The following is a 15965-nucleotide window of genomic DNA, read 5'->3' as shown; positions in this document are numbered from 1 at the left end:
GTCATTGGATGGTCATATCACCTCATACTTTGGTACGTGACAAAAATGTAAAAAAAAAAACTTAAACTATATTAGGAAAGCAGGAAGTGAACAAATGTAACTGATTGTAAAAGTACCAGATGGAGGGGTAGGATTTAATAAGCTTTGCTTCTTCCTACTCCTTTTGGACATGTGGAACTGTGAACTGATTATGGGATGCACTCAATTGGAATCTGATGCATGTTCAAATGAAATAAAACCATTACTATTACTTTTATTTAATGCTTATTGTCATATTTCCCTTCGTCATCACTGGTGCTTTTCTGTGGTGACAAAAACTGGACTCAGATCTGGACTCTTCTATGCAAAAATGATCTCATGCTGCCCAACTACGAGTTGACACTTAGCGCCCTTATGACCACGCCAGAATGAATCAATTGATGGAAAACACTCTGCTAGTTGAGTTGATTTATGTACTTCATTGAGGCCATTTTGTTTTTTAATTTCAGTGAATTCCTAGCCCAGATCTCAGTACCACCACTACTATGTTGGGTGCATCACTTTATTTGCTTTCTTATGGCCCTGTGCCCATCCTTCTTTAACAGAGTCAAGCATGACTTATCAGACCACATGTTTTGTTTCCATTGTTCCCAAGTCCAGGCTTCATGCTTCCAAGGAAACGAAAGCCTTTTGCCCATCGGCTTCTAAATAGTTCCCATTAAGCCGCATACAACTCTGTCCCAAAACGTGAAGTTATTTTTGAATGTGTGTGTGGAAATGCCTGAATGTTCTTTTTATTATTAAACATAGATGTTGATGTTTTCCTATTTGGTTTCACCAAATGATTTTCTTACCGCATTTCTTCCTGGAAGCCGACCGTCCGCCACTAACCTTCCAGGTTTTGTATGTTCTTAACCCCATTTTAGTAATCTTCCATTTTTTTTTTCTTTTATTCCTCTTGATGTGGCTATTAATTCCCCTGGTAAAAGCAAGTAACATGTTTTCCATTACTACAGAAGATGTCTTCCAACATGTCTAAGACCTGAGATGCCACTCGGCGCATCAGTAACTTTCTGCCAGTTGAATCAAATGAATCACAACAATCATTTCCTGACATATTTGCTACATTCAATCCAGATGGTTGTGGCCAGGCTATGCGTTTAGCAATTCAAGACATTCAGTAATACTGAGAAGTCTTTCAAACTAAAGTAGGCCTGTATACTGTAAATCCCTCTTTCCTTCAGTGAACAGAGGAGGCATGCGGTTCCTCCCTTTTCCACTGCTGTCACCAACACTAAGGGTTACCATCAGATGCCCGAGCGCCTTCAGGCTCCACTGCACACATCCACACTTGCCGTCACCGAGTTCATGTGCTCCTCTTCTGCTGTTACAACTTAGAAATAGGATGTGGGCTGTCATGGTTTTATATATATATTAGAGATGTCTGATATTATCGGGGACTGATAATTATCGGCCTAAAAATCTGATATAGGATTTTCCGATTATGAGAACCGATGTAGAGCATGTTGCATTAACATTGCGTTAACACTTTAACAAGGAGAGCAAAGTCATAGAGGTCATAAAGAACTCACTAGCTTCATTGAAATCGTGGGCAGGTAAATATTCCACCAACCATCCTTGCTAACAGTGTCTTAGATAACAACAGTCAAGATACAAAATAACCAACATATGTGAGCTTTAAACAAATAATTTATTCGCCATTTACAACAATAGTACAGAGCAGGAATATTAACTAAAAAATAAATCAAAGCATTGGTTACATCGAGCACAGGGAACACGCATGAAAATACATATCCACAACTATGTGCATACTGTGACATGTGGACATGTACATGCTTCAACGGAGTGACATGGAGTCGAGCCGACAGGCCGTCCAAGCCTTTTTGGCCGACATTACCCGTGGCCACTTTGTAGAGAGTATTTGTCACCACCAATCAGAAGAGCCAGTGGAGTTTGTTATTGGAGCTCCAATTTTTGGAGAGGGGGTGCTGGTAAACTCAGCGGTAGGTCAAGCTGACAAAGTCCTGGCTTGTGTGTGTGTGTGTGTGTGTGTGTGTGTGTGCATCATAGAGCAAGTGTGTGGCACGCTATTCATATCGGACCTCTCTGCCTCATTCTCTTGAAGCAGAACAGATCCTCTGGATAAGCTCACCCAGCAACACAGAATCAACCCCCCCAGGCAGCCCCCCCGCCCCCTCCAGATATAGACATACACATTTGTCACTGTTACAAACCTTTGCTGCTTCTGACGCACCATCTTTCCTGTTGTGACTTAAATTAAAGTCAACTCGTTAAAAGGAAAAAGGTTCAGTAGGCTTTCTGAGGTTTTAGTTTCAAATGAATATCTTGAGCTTGCAACTTAACGTATAAGGTAAATATTTAACTTGACTGCACTTGCTTTTGTTTACTATATTATCTTTTTAATTTATTTCAAAGTTATTGTTTCAAACTTTACACGTGAAAAATAAATCTGCATAATTACCACATAACCCGAGGCTTCCAGGTGCCCTGAAGGCCAAATTTGCATTTGTTGAAGTGCTGGCAGCTGATGGCTATAAGTATCACAGCAGTTGTAAAGGTTAAAACATAACCTTCTTTTCAGCATTTGTGTAATGCAACTGTCAGGGAGTAAAAAGTCAATAAAATGGAGTAGCAAGTTGTCCAGGTCTACAACATGGCAAATGTCATTGGGTTACATAGAGTGTGAGAATATCAAGGGAAGTCAGTTTCAATTATTAGTCTTAAAATAAAACCATAACACATTTCTATATTTATACTATATATCTGTACCGTCTAGCCCATTTGGTGTGCAGATGGACCATACTGTAGAACAAGCTAAAGGTTTTGAACTGGAACCACACCGCCAAACCTTTCTGACCTTGGTGTGATGAAATTGCTCGTTTCTTTCTAACTAATTTAAACGAGTATTGCTTAAAATCAACTTGTGGCTATACACATCACACGTTGACACTTGGCTTTATTTGTTGTTGTTTTTAAGGAGTGGTAACAATTTAAAGTCAGTATGGTCTTCTCCTGCTTTCAATCATGCAGGAGTTCTGCACAGTGGTAATGGAATGGTAAAGCGTTCTTGCGGTCTTTCAGGTTAGCTTTTTTTCATATGTGCCTTTCCTTCTGCCTCTCATACAAAGCTAACTCAAAGTTTTTGCATTGTGAATTAATAAGTATTTTTCTTAGACAAATAGTATAACACAGAATATTCAGTACCCTGCAACTTGCTGGCTGCTCATTGTGTAGAAGCCAAGTTTTGTAAATGAAGCAATGTAAAGTCGGAGAAACAAGGGAGACGAGTACTAGCCCAGTGTGCAACATGTGTTTGTGTGTCTGACACAGGAGGGCAGGCTTTCAACACTTCCCTCCGCCTGTGCAGCAGACCTCCCTACTGGTTAATTGCACTGCTGCTGGGAGACAGTCTCTATTCAACAGCCAAGTGTATAAATTACTCATTGGTTTCTTTAGAGCAATTCTGCTAAGCTCTAGTTGATACACTCCTGATCCAAATTTGAAGACCAGTTGGACAAATGCAAGAATTGACTTTTTGCACTTAAATCTAAAGGACTTTCTAAGTAGAGCTTCAAAAAGTAAGAAGAAGAAATGGACTGAGACAAAGCAATTTTTGGCGTAAGAAATTTATGGCAAAAAAATTTAAAGAAAAAAATGTTCATCAGCTTTTCAAAGTTTTAAGACCATGGGGCTCTAATAACTTGGTCCAACGCACCACTGTGTGCAGCCAATTTGGTAGACTGGACTGCGCCGAGATGGGCGTGGTGGCGCACCAGGGGAGGTGTTCACACTTTCAGCTTGGCGCAGTGACAATTTTGTGACAAAACGTTGTGCCAAAAGTACACCACAAGCTCGCCAGCTCCGACCCGATCTATTCCTGGCGCAGGTGAAGCGCAGTAGTAAAATGGCTGACAGGTGCACAATGCAGACACGTCACCAAAACCTCACTGGCAGATTTTTCCACATTTCAGTGGACTTTGTGGAAGTGACCCAATAAACAACTAATAATTAACAACAACTACAAACAACAATTAATATAAAGTTGGTTGTAGGATACTGTAGGATATACGTTTTTTACTGTTTTTTTTTTTACCACAAATATAGTATCTTCAAAGGTTCTCCTATTTGACGAAGAGCAGGAATACTGGTGGAAAACAAGCAAGATGCCTGGATTAGCCTGCTGTTGTGTTTAATGGAACTGTCAGGAACAGATGACCCGTCCCACGAGGTGGCGTATGTGGTGCATGACGCGAATTGTGGCTTCTGATGCGCGGTCCAGTCCTGCACATTTAAAAACAATGACAGGCATAGTACATTTGCTAAACCCTCTTATGACTTCTCTCCTCCCTCTTTGCCACTTGCACCGGTGGGAAGGCATGGGTGTGCGGCACTGCACCAGGCTGCGCTGCACCAGTGGGCTACGCTGCACCAGTGGGCTACGCTGCACCAGTGGACTACGCTGCACCAGTGGGCTGCGCTGCACCAGGCTGCGCTGCACCAGGCTGCGCTGCACCAGGCTGCGCTGCACCAGGCTGCGCTGCACCAGGCTGCGCTGCCGACGAAATTTGAAAAATGCACTGGCCACACTGTGGTGAAGCGGCATGGGCGTGACACAGGGCAGGTGCATCGCGCCTGCGCCTGGTCTACGAAATTCTACCTTCTACCTTACCTTCTTCCACCTTTTTTTCACGCCATATTGTTGCACTTAGGTGTAGTTAGATATTTGTACATTCATGCCAAACCCCTGGTATTACTGCTATTTTTTGATTCTGTTGGCCAGTGCCCCCCTCCACCACATCCATCAGCTTCCCTGGCTGGAGCTCCTATTAATCATCCTGTCAGTACTGCAACACACCAGACAGACATGCCACCAAAGCTATATACTGTGCAACACAACAAATAAATAATCTAGCCGGCTCACTGGCAGGCAAAGAAAATGAAAGCGTGAGGCAAGGGGAGTTTTCAGGGTTTGTACGTTTTTTACTTGCATTGTGTTTGGCCATGTTGGTTAATTTTTCCTTGGTGGAGATAGGCTTTTTCTCACCGATGGAAGTGACTTGCTTCTGTTGGGGGAAAGGGACTAAAACATGACACATCACTCAGTAGCCCTTGGATGTAAGGGTGCTGTGTATCAAGTTAAACTGTAGTTATTGGTTGTGATTGGCAGAAATCCCTTTTTGGATTGAGGCTCTGCATACCTTGGCTGGATGAGGACAAAAATGAGTTTAATGACAGTAATGTTGCTGCAGCACATCTTCTTATACCATCTTCTGTATGCTCGACATTGGAAACATCTCAGAAATAGTTCCATTAAGTATGACAATATTCGTCTGCCACAACTTCTTACCATGCCCGTTGCTGAGCAGCATTGTTGCATGTGTGAGTTGTGTTGTGCACGGGGCCCCATAGCTGCACTGACGTCACCCCCCCACATGCGTTATAATGATCACATCTGTTGAAGGTGAGATTTAAAGGTTTTAAACAATTCAACCACATCCATTCAACAGAAACAAAGCATGGCAGATCAAAAGCAGTGGTTCCTTTTTTGTTGTTGGTTTCACTATCACAAATTTTGATCGGTGTATTGATGTTGATGTGATAAACAACGTCAAAACAATCCCATTTGTTTGTCTTTTTATAGATGATGCACAGGAAAGGATGAACTTTGCTGCACACCCCAGGGGAACCGTCTCCCAGTAGCAGTGCAACATGGCCTCCAAAGGTGAACAGCCAAATCCCATGTTCGGGTCTGTTCTGGAGGTGAGAACACAAATATCATGTTGGACTTTCAAGGGGGGGATTGTTTCAAAGATGACAACCAGGGGCTGGTGCACTTGAAAGGGCCGCTGAGGGCCGCCAACCCCCTGCAGTCTTAACCTGTTGCCATGCCAGGCGGGTGTGAAATGGATGCTTGTGGGCTTGGCCCGTTCTGTTGGATCTGTCCACAGTTGTTAATGATAACACGCACTGACTCCCACTTGATGCTGAGTCTTGTGTCGCCAGCCAAGTGTGTGTGAGTAAGTGTATGTCTGTGTAACTTATTGGTGCTGAAACGCCTCCATTAGTGTTGTGCATTATACTGGACTTGGTTTGCATAATGGCACTCACTTAACAACCTAGTGGGGATTATAATTGTGTTCTAGATGACTCCTCATATTTAACAATTGTTGTCTGTGTCATTTTACAGCTGCTTGTTACTTTCCACCAGTTATTTTAACTCAGCTGCTTTAATTAGACGACAGACACATTGTCCTATATTTATGATGAATTACCCAAAGGTTGTCTGTTGTACTTTATTACTGCCAATAATAATAACAATAATAACAATAATAACAATAATAACAATAATAACAATAATAACAATAATAACAATAATAACAATAATAACAATAATAACAATAATAACAATAATAAATCCCTTTTCCCTTTTTGAGTTTTTTTTTCCAAACTTTTTCCAGTGACTAGTACATTTAATGGAACATTGTGCTGATTAAATTACATAATAGAACGGTGGTTTTTCACTATGTCAAAATTAATACAATAAGTATATACTTTTTCTTTAATGATATTACATCACATGTCTAAACCGCATTTCTATGTAGATCTTTTCTTTGTGATTATTCCTATTAATACTAATGGATTTTGCAATATTTTTATTGTACTCAAACAATGTGTGGTGTTTTCATATTTTTTATTTTTATATTATTTTAATAAATGCTCCATAAAAGGCCTTGGGGCTTGTTGGCCTTTGCCATCTATGAATGCATTTTATCCAAATAATTATGTGGCAACGAACTAACGATGTCCCGCGCGTGCGTGTTTGTGTGCGCGCTCTTTGGCTGACTTGTAAAATATGACAGGCCATTTTCCAAACTCAAAGATTAACATTGTGATTCCCAGTGTCCCGGCAGACAGCGTGATTGATTACCTCATATTAAGGTCATTTCTACATCAGGGTAATTTTCACCCGAGCCCCCGGGCCATATTTTAATGTGCAGTTGTTTGGCGCTGCTGTCACTTGCTCGCTCGTCTGCCCTGCTGGGAAATAGATGGCGACATTAACGAGCGATTAATTAAACACAACAACAACGTTAATGATGATGGCACTGGCTGCTTTGCTGTTAAAAAATGACAGTATATTATCCCTCTCAGATTCCTTCTTGTTTTATAGTCAACAACTTTAATGTTCGCCATTTTTGTATTTATTTTGATTCATTCTATATGAGGCACGCTCTAAAATACTCTATTAATGTAAATACTGTAAATCTAACATCTATATGCAGTTAGTGGAATACAATGAATGTCACTTGTACGAATCAATTGTGTAATCATTATATTATTTTCATTTAGTCCTTTCTGATCATACGGTAATATTTTTCTTTTTTGCTGATTGGCTGAGGGAGAATCACATGGTGTCTTCTCGTGAAGTTTGTAAGTTCCCCTCAACCAAATTAATAAATCAGTCACCAGAACAAGACTATTAATATGGTCGGGCGTCATATTTTGTTAATTTCGATTTTGTAAATTTTTGTAACAATTATAGATTTGATATTTGGAGTTTTAGTAATATAATTGATGAATTATGTAAAATGTGCTGATTATGTAGTGTGCACCATAAAATATACAACAGTCTACCTATGATTTTCATATTTTGGGATAAAAAAAAACAAAAATATATATATGGTGTGTGCAAAAATCTGACCAATCGTGTTCAGTCATACAAATTGTTGAATAATTTGCATTGACAAAGAATAGGCAGCCTGAAAAAGCACCGTAGAAATAAACCTGCTGGATTAGGGTCAAATTTGCCTTTTCCTGTCGACGTCCAAGGTCCTGAAGCCAATTAAAGACTAATAATTACCACGGCAACTTCACTTTGGCCATATTTACACCCCACAGCCCAAGTGGACTCCGGGCTCCGGTGCGGGCCTGCATGTGGACTTCGCGGTGTCTCACATGTCCAATGTGGGCCGATGTTATCTCCACTAAAGGTCTAATCCAGAAACCCGGAGCCTTTTCACTGCGGATCAAGCTTGGGTTTCATTGTGTGTGTGTGTGTGTGTGTGTGTGTGCGTGCGTGGTGCCTGTGTGGTTCAGTCACCGCAGTCTTGACCGCACCAATCCACAGTAAAAATACTTTACCCCCCCCCCCCCCCCTTTTTCCAACACGCACACAAAACAGTGGACGAAATCGCTGCTGCTATTGGTTTGCTATGTCGCACCATTTAAATTATTATTTCTAATATTACTACCATCACCCCCTAGCTTTGCAGCTCATTGGTTGGCCCATGCATGCAGTATGTGCTGCTTTCGCTATTTCATGTTTACACATTTTTACTTTGGTTTTGGCTGCACTTAGTGTGACCTTCACGTATAGAAAAGGTGTGGAGGATCACACGCAGCATGTTTAGTTTGTTGAAGCTGACAGACAGAGCCATGCAACTCCAAATAGAGTGTGTTTATGTGCACTGGCCTGCCATAATATTAGGCACATCGACTAATGCAAATAACAGTATGCATAAGGTGGGGTAGTGTTATTGTTTGCTGTGTCTTTCTTCTAATGACTGGAATTGACGGCAAGGTGGGCTGACCATGAGTTGCCTCTTCTGGGTAAAGCCAGCACTCTAGCAGCCCAAAGAGGGAGAAGTGGGCAAATAAACACTCCACGGACACTTTTCCTAGCAAGGATAATTGTTTATGATGCAAATACATGTGACAAAGTAGTTCATTGTTAGCCTTTATTCAGTATTTGTCTTTGAGGCTGATCTAATCGATATATTAACTAATCCATCACTGATGGCATGTCGCCCCTTCTACTCACACACCAAAGGCGTTCAAACCTTTGCACGGCACATTATTATTTATTGTCAAATGTACAGCTCAATCTTGAATTCATACAAAATATGTGAACGTGTTCTCGAATAAAGAAAAATATCACATATATAAAAAAAACTATAAAACATATAAAAAATATAATATCATATATACCAAAACACCAGAAACAAACAATTGAATAAAAAGCAATTTTATATGTTCCTAGTCATGTAATGTAATTTTTCAAAGACATTGCTGTGCATGAATGCACGTCACATTTTACAAAACAGAAAAAAATAGTGTCACATTCCCGAGGCTTGCTCCAATAATTTATGCTAATTGATCCTGATTATTATTGATTAATGATCACACTCTTTATTTCACTTTCACTCTCGGGAAAACACCCCGTGGCAATTTCAGTCCGGCATGCTTGAAACGTCTTGGATGAGCTTGTGGCTTTTTCTTGACATTTTAATCATTGACCCGATAGGCCAACACTTCGTTGTTGTGGTTGTCATTGTTGGTGAGAAATAAAATAATAATAATAATAATAATAATAATAATAATAATAATAATAATAATAATAATAATAATAATAATAATAATAATAATACAAGGAAGAAGAAGGAGAAAAAACCCGGTGTGTCTGGATTAGTGAGTGAGCAGTTCCAGGATGTGTGCGCCTTTCAGCCCAACTGCGGTCGCTCCATCATCACCGATCTTTAATAGGCTCCAACACAGAGCCGCCTTTATTTAGCCAAAACCCAGACGGAAACCATTCCCATATGACATGTAGGCTACAGGCCTAGGCACCATGTGGAGCCCAGCCCACCGCACACAATTTAAAATGCAGTGCTTGACAAGACTTTATTCAGCTTTGTGTAATACATAATGCATAATGTGACTTTGCGATCAAATAATTAATAATACTACTATTACTAGTAATAATAATAATCATCATCATCATTGGATTATCGTCTCATGCATGAAAATTAGGGGAAATGATTCTGCAGATTTCAATGTAAAACAGCTTACTTTAGCAGCCATTATGTTTTCTTCATGCCTGCAGCAAAAACAAACAAACGGGTGCAAAGTCCTGCTTGGTTTAAGTCACGGAGGCCTGCATGGGCTCAAATACTTTCTTTCATTTAGCACTTTCATAATTCATAAAAGAGCAGCTTCTGCAAATGCAACACGTAAACGTTGTATAAAAAAATATGGGAATAAGAGAAATCTTCTGGGTTTTTTTTTGAAGAAGCATACTGCATGCATTAAAGGCTTTTGCTTGTCCCGGAGGCAACACTGCACTGTACACCCCCCCCACCCCCCCCCCCCCCCACCCCACACACACACACACACACACACTCAGCAGTAATACCCCATAAAGCTCATCCATGTAGTTAAAAAGAACTCCTTGACACATGAAGAATAATTAACATCCAATTACAAACTTTTTTTTCCCTCATTGTCAATCAATCTGCAAAAATAATGGAGAAATTGTGCGTTAATAAAATGGTTAAAGACACACAAGAATGTCAGCAAATGGTTACAATATTAATAAGAATGCTGCTAAGAATAAAAATAACAAGAGTGAGTCCTTACCTCGCTGCAGAGTACAGTCAGTCGGCTGCAGGGAAGCACGTTGCCGCCTTGAGTTAAATGGAAGTGGGCGCTGGCAGGAGCGGAGCTGGGTGGGCTGGGAGCTGGGAGCTGGGGCTGAAGGGGTAAGGAAGGAAGGGGGGAGGAGGGAGAGAAGGTGAGACTGTGAAGAGAGAGCAGCATGAGGAGGAGGAGGTAGTGGAGAGGAGGAGGAGGGGAAGAGATAAGTGATCTAAAGGGGAGACGATAGGACAAGAAAAAAAGTGATGATGATGAATACATTGGAAAGTTTTTTGGCCCGGGCGAGGGTGTCAGATTGAATGGCCTGTGCGCATGTGCGAAGGTGTCCAAACTGACAATGCTGGTGAGATGAAGATAGTGTTGTTGCTGCTTCTGGGCTCACGGAGGACGACGAGAGGAATCTACAAGGCGACAAGATGAGATCCAAGGCGAGGGCGAGAAAACTGGCTAAAAGTAGGTCCTGCGTTTCCCTCTTTTCTCCCTTTCCTGCCCGGCTTCCTAAAAGTCGCGCTTCTTGTGTACGCCGAGACGTCCAAAAGTGTCCTTGTCATTTGTCATATGGCAGAGAGGGGGTGGGGGCGGGGGGGGAAACTTTTTGTTTCACAGATAAGTTTTTGGACGCTACATTGCTGCTTGTTTGCGGTGTTTTCTTCCGTGCGTAAAGTTTCATGTGGGATGAGAAGCGACGCCGGTGCTTCTTCGGCGTCTCGAAGTACAAACACGCAAATCTCACCCTTGAAATCGTCCACCTTTGGCTCCATATCTTTGTTTGGAATTGCGGGATTGTTCATGCAACTTGCCGAGTTGCATCCTAACTTTTTTCCCCCTTTTGAATAAAGTGTTGTGAAATCACATTCCCAGCTCGCGTAATAGTGGGCGCTGTGGCACTGTCCCACGCACACACGGCATGCACACAGCAGTGCACGCTTTCCTTCAGCAGACCTACTTCATCTGAGAGACGCAAACATGCACTTTAGTGCGCTGTGTGCGTCACATTTAGACATTGGCGCATTCGTTTTTGTGCTCTTGTTGGGAATGTATTTCATATTGTTATTGATTTCTATTAATTACAATGATCGTATATTTTTCGCCGTGAATGCACCCTTCAGGTTCATTTGATTTAATCGTTAAGAAGGTAATGACCAAATGATGATGATTGGCCTAATTATGACTTTGTATGGTTGTTGTATTTGTACTGCATTAATTCTACTCATAGTTCACAGTTTAGTAGAAATACCCAGTCCTATAATTATAACATTTATTTTGAAATTGTTATTTTAGATTTTCTGTGTTATTATTTTGATGCTTGGTATTATAAACCAATTTAATTATTAGCCTTGTTAATTTCCTAGAAATGAACTGCAAGGCCTCTTAAATAACGTTGAGCAGTCCTGTAACAATGTCAAACTCAATTTCACTTACTGCTAAAATTGTATAAAATTAGAGTACAATTAACAACCCATATTACAGGTACTTAAAAAAATCAATTTCAAGTTTAATTTCTGTCTGAAATGTAGTATTAGAATTAAATAGTCATCATTTTATTGAACAGTATTATTCTTTTACCAGGAGAGCGTTTTTTAAGTTCTAAGACGAAACGAAAGGAAGGAAGGCAAAAAAAAAAGGGCAAAGGGGGCTAATTGCTCTGCTTAGTATATAATTGCTTAAAGGTGTTGAGCATCCTGCTTCTTGCCAGCGGTTGCTCTTGGTCCTGATCTCCAAATAGCCCAAGTTGATAGTCTGTTGATCCTGGTGCTAATGAACACAGATACTCCTGCACCGATTCCACATCAGTTGCATGCGTGGTGCAGACCTCACATTGAGTGGCAGCAGGCATGGACAAAATGAAAATCATTTCAAACTTTTGAATGGGACATGTGAAATAGTCAGCTGCACATGCACTTTCACACTGTGCACTGTGTGTGTGTGTGCGCGCGCGCGCGCGTGTTTTCGTCGATGTTTCTACATTTTAACTCCCATTTTGTTTTTTTCCCCACATTGAACCGGCAGCCCCCCACGCACACGTTCAACTAAAGGCCGCGGTGCCCGGAAACGGAAAATGTCCACATGTTGCATATTTGTGTAGGTGTGTGTGTGTGTGTGTTGCATTTCGATGGAAGCTGATCCGTAGAGTGCTGCTGTTACAGTCAGGAAGATGAACTATAATATTGTTTCATAAATCATCTAGAACTGCAATTGCATTTTTAAATCCTATTACAGTATTTGTATTTGTATTGAAAGTCTGTGTTTTGTGCTTTTCTAGTCTCAGTTACTATAATTTCGACACACACACACTACACACACACACACCACACCGACACGCACACACGCACACACACACACACACACACACACACACACACACACACACACACACACACACACACACACACACACACACAAAGTGTATTTTACTTGAGTTTTTTTATTATGATATTTGACTTGGTCCATATCTCTGCATTGGAGTTTGGCTCAATTAAGACCAGTTGACTGTGTGTGTAGTTTATGTTTGTCAGTGTGTAACATGCACACACTTGAACTAATTAAGATGTAACAGTTTTTCTCCACATGAGGACCCAGAAGGTGTTCAATGATTCTGGCCACAATTTAACCAAGCTATTGATTATCAATGGCTTGTGTTTGTTTGTGTCTGCACTCCCAAATTGATAATACTGTATATGTATATGTATATGTATAGAATACATGTTGTGTTTTTTGTGTGTGTGCTGAATGTGCACAAGTAGTCTCGTCACGCTGCTTATGTTATGGCATTTTTTTGGCGTGCTATTGCCAGATTGATTGAAGTGTAGCTTAAATGTGAAGTTATAAGGTTGCTGATAGACGAATCTGCAGTCATGAACTTGCCTCTGACGCATTTGATGATTGTTTTGACAGAAGTAACAAGGCCCAACCCATAACACTTTAAATCCAGTGGTGTAACCTCTGGCTGAGCTCGCCCCCCCCTCACCCACCCCCCATTATGCAGGTCCCCATCCCTCGCTGAACACACACATTGTGTTGAATGTGTCTTTAGTGTTCCAACACAGTTTGATTTAGGTTTGAAATGGTTTTATTTAATCCGAGTGTGGTCGTCTTCATTATAGTGTTGGAGTTCACTGGTTATAAAGTCAAAAGCAATATCATGCTTGTGTGCTCTCTAGAAACCTTCACTTATATACAGTAGTTGTTACAGTAATAATGTTTTATGTAAAGAAGGACAGTGTCTCTGTGATATTAGCTTAGTTTCAATTATTCCCTGACATTTTGGGCGTTTTAAGCATTTCATTAAAAAAAAAACAAGTATGCGGTTTTGGGGAATGTCAGTTTCTCATCCCGTCACATCTGTACATGTGACGTTGTGTGGACTTCCCCAAAGAGCTCCTTCACTGAACGCACAATTATTCTATTCTGATCTGGTGGATGATATTAAATCTTACAATGATTTTGCCACTTTGTAACTTGTCAAAAGGAACTTTTTTTTCCTTCTTTAAATTGAGAAAAGTTACCTTTGCACTTCCAGTAAATCCAAAGTGGTGTCTGGTTCTGTAGCATATGGTCTTCATTTGATTCACATAAAATGATATGAATTGCTTTATGTACTGTAAGTATAACTTCAGATTGAAAGAGCAGACTTTTAAAGTAAATGTGCAGGTCACATTTCCACTCGCTTGTCTCGAAGCCCGAAGGTCTCTTTCAATTTTGTGTAAATTAGAGAAATGTGAATACATGATGACTCACCTACTGTCAATTCTGGCTATCTGCATTTATTAGAATATTAAATTTTTAGTCACTTTTACAACTCTCTTACTCACACACTCATTGTTTTTCATACTTCATACTTCCACAGTGATTCAGTCACTCTTCTCTAATGGTGCTGCTTTGCCCAGGATAGCTCTCTAAACTGGACACACATGTGCCATTAGATGTTTAAAAAAACCCAACAAGATTTCAGACATTACCGTCATGTCGGAACAAGAAGCAGAGCAACAGAATATCAAGGTCCACGTCTCACACTCCACTCATAGGACACGACATTAGGCACAGCTGCAAAATCTAGTGACATCCAGTGAAACGGTATTAGAACTACACTGTATTGTAATATGTTTACTGTCATGCCAATCAATAGGGTAATCCATAAAACTATTAGATGCCTCTCTGTGTCAATCAATCTCATTTTTATTCAGCCGTTGTATTTCTATCTGTGTTTGAATGTCAGGGTTCAATAAAAGTTTTAGTTTTAGTGGTAAAAGTGACTCTTGCGCTCCCTTCCAAAGCTTTCTGTTTCATTTAGTGACGACAAGATTAGAGGCAATGATAGGATTTAACCTCAGTCAATCACAAACGAGAAAGGTTTCCTGCAAATGTCAACCAAACAGCATGAGTTGTGGCTGCCTATGTGTGTGCGTGTGTGTGTCTCTAAGGGGACGTATTATGCTTTTTCCACTTTTCTGACCTATAAATGTAGTTCAAATGTAATATTCTTGGGTTAAACGATGCCAAAGTTTCAGATAATGAGGTTTGCGCATTTGGAAGTGAGCCCTACAAGAAGTTTGGGATGGCTCAAAACTTGTTGTGTGCGGACTAGGGCTGGCTCCCAGATGCAGAGGAAGGAGGCAGGTGTGCAGGTGAAGTGGTCTTCAATGCAACAAAAAGCGATGGCGCTAAGAACAAAGAAAACATAAGAGGAACCATGCACAGAGCAACACTCACACCCAGGAGAAGGCAGGGAAGAACAGAGGACAGGAAGGGCCTGGCGGTGGAACATGACAGTACCCCCCCGCTCATCTTGTAGTTGGAAGCGACCGAGCAATGATGGTTGGCCAGTTGTTGATTCCGCTTGGCCGTGTGTAAAAGGGCGCCCCGGGTGTTGCGCCAGGCTAGGCAGGCACATCTCAGATGGGCCGACACCGAGGGCACGGCTGCCTTGGATTCCGGTGAAGGGAAGGCCGGGGGCTGGTACCCGTAGGCAACATGCAATGGGGAGATGTGTTGTGGGAGCACTCCATCCACGGGAGGTTTAAAGCATCATTTCAAACCATACAACCTTGGTTTGTGTTCATAACTGTACTTTGTACAGTTGTTGGAGGACCTACCATTGACTTCTGACCCTTGTTGAGTGTGGCACATCGATGGGTGGGCGCCTCATCCACACACTCTTCCTTCAGTGTGGTGCTGGCTAAGTTGCATATTTAGTTGACATACAAATACCATGAAGCATTAAGCTCTTGCACATGGCTCCAAATCCCGCTGATACGCTGACCTCACATTATCCAGTTGGCAAATAGGCTATCCCTCTTTCCCGCCTTGCTCCATGACCTCATCTGCTGTGTTTGTGAAAACATCATTTGGCAGTTTTAGATGTACTCGTAATGTTTTCTTTTGTAGCAACCCCCATCCTCCTTTCCTTGTACCCTTCAGCCAGCAAAAGGGGCAGGGTTTTTGTTTAAAAACACTGGTCTGCAAGCAAAATGCTTCCGGAACAAAAGTAGGGAATTTTTTCTTGGTTTCGG

At 41.1% G+C, this 15965-nt stretch overlaps 1 protein-coding gene across 8 annotated transcripts in view; it reads left to right on the top strand.

Moving 5' to 3' along the window:
• The window catches only part of prdm16 (PR domain containing 16), a 193157-nt gene that overhangs the window by 38703 nt on the left and 138489 nt on the right, over positions 1-15965 (top strand). Inside the window, exon 1 of one of the 8 annotated variants that reach the window (XM_058083291.1) lies at positions 10646-10908. The exons of the other annotated variants lie outside the window; for them this stretch is intronic. Coding sequence (XP_057939274.1) covers positions 10872-10908 — 37 coding nt within the window. The 5' untranslated portion in view covers positions 10646-10871. Of the gene's footprint in view, positions 1-10645; positions 10909-15965 lie in introns of those variants that run through there. 8 annotated transcript variants of the gene reach the window in all.

Source organism: Doryrhamphus excisus, chromosome 10, assembly GCF_030265055.1.
Source record: "Doryrhamphus excisus isolate RoL2022-K1 chromosome 10, RoL_Dexc_1.0, whole genome shotgun sequence".
In the NCBI taxonomy this organism is placed as follows: domain Eukaryota; kingdom Metazoa; phylum Chordata; class Actinopteri; order Syngnathiformes; family Syngnathidae; genus Doryrhamphus; species Doryrhamphus excisus.
This window is presented reverse-complemented; position numbering and strand designations above follow the sequence as displayed.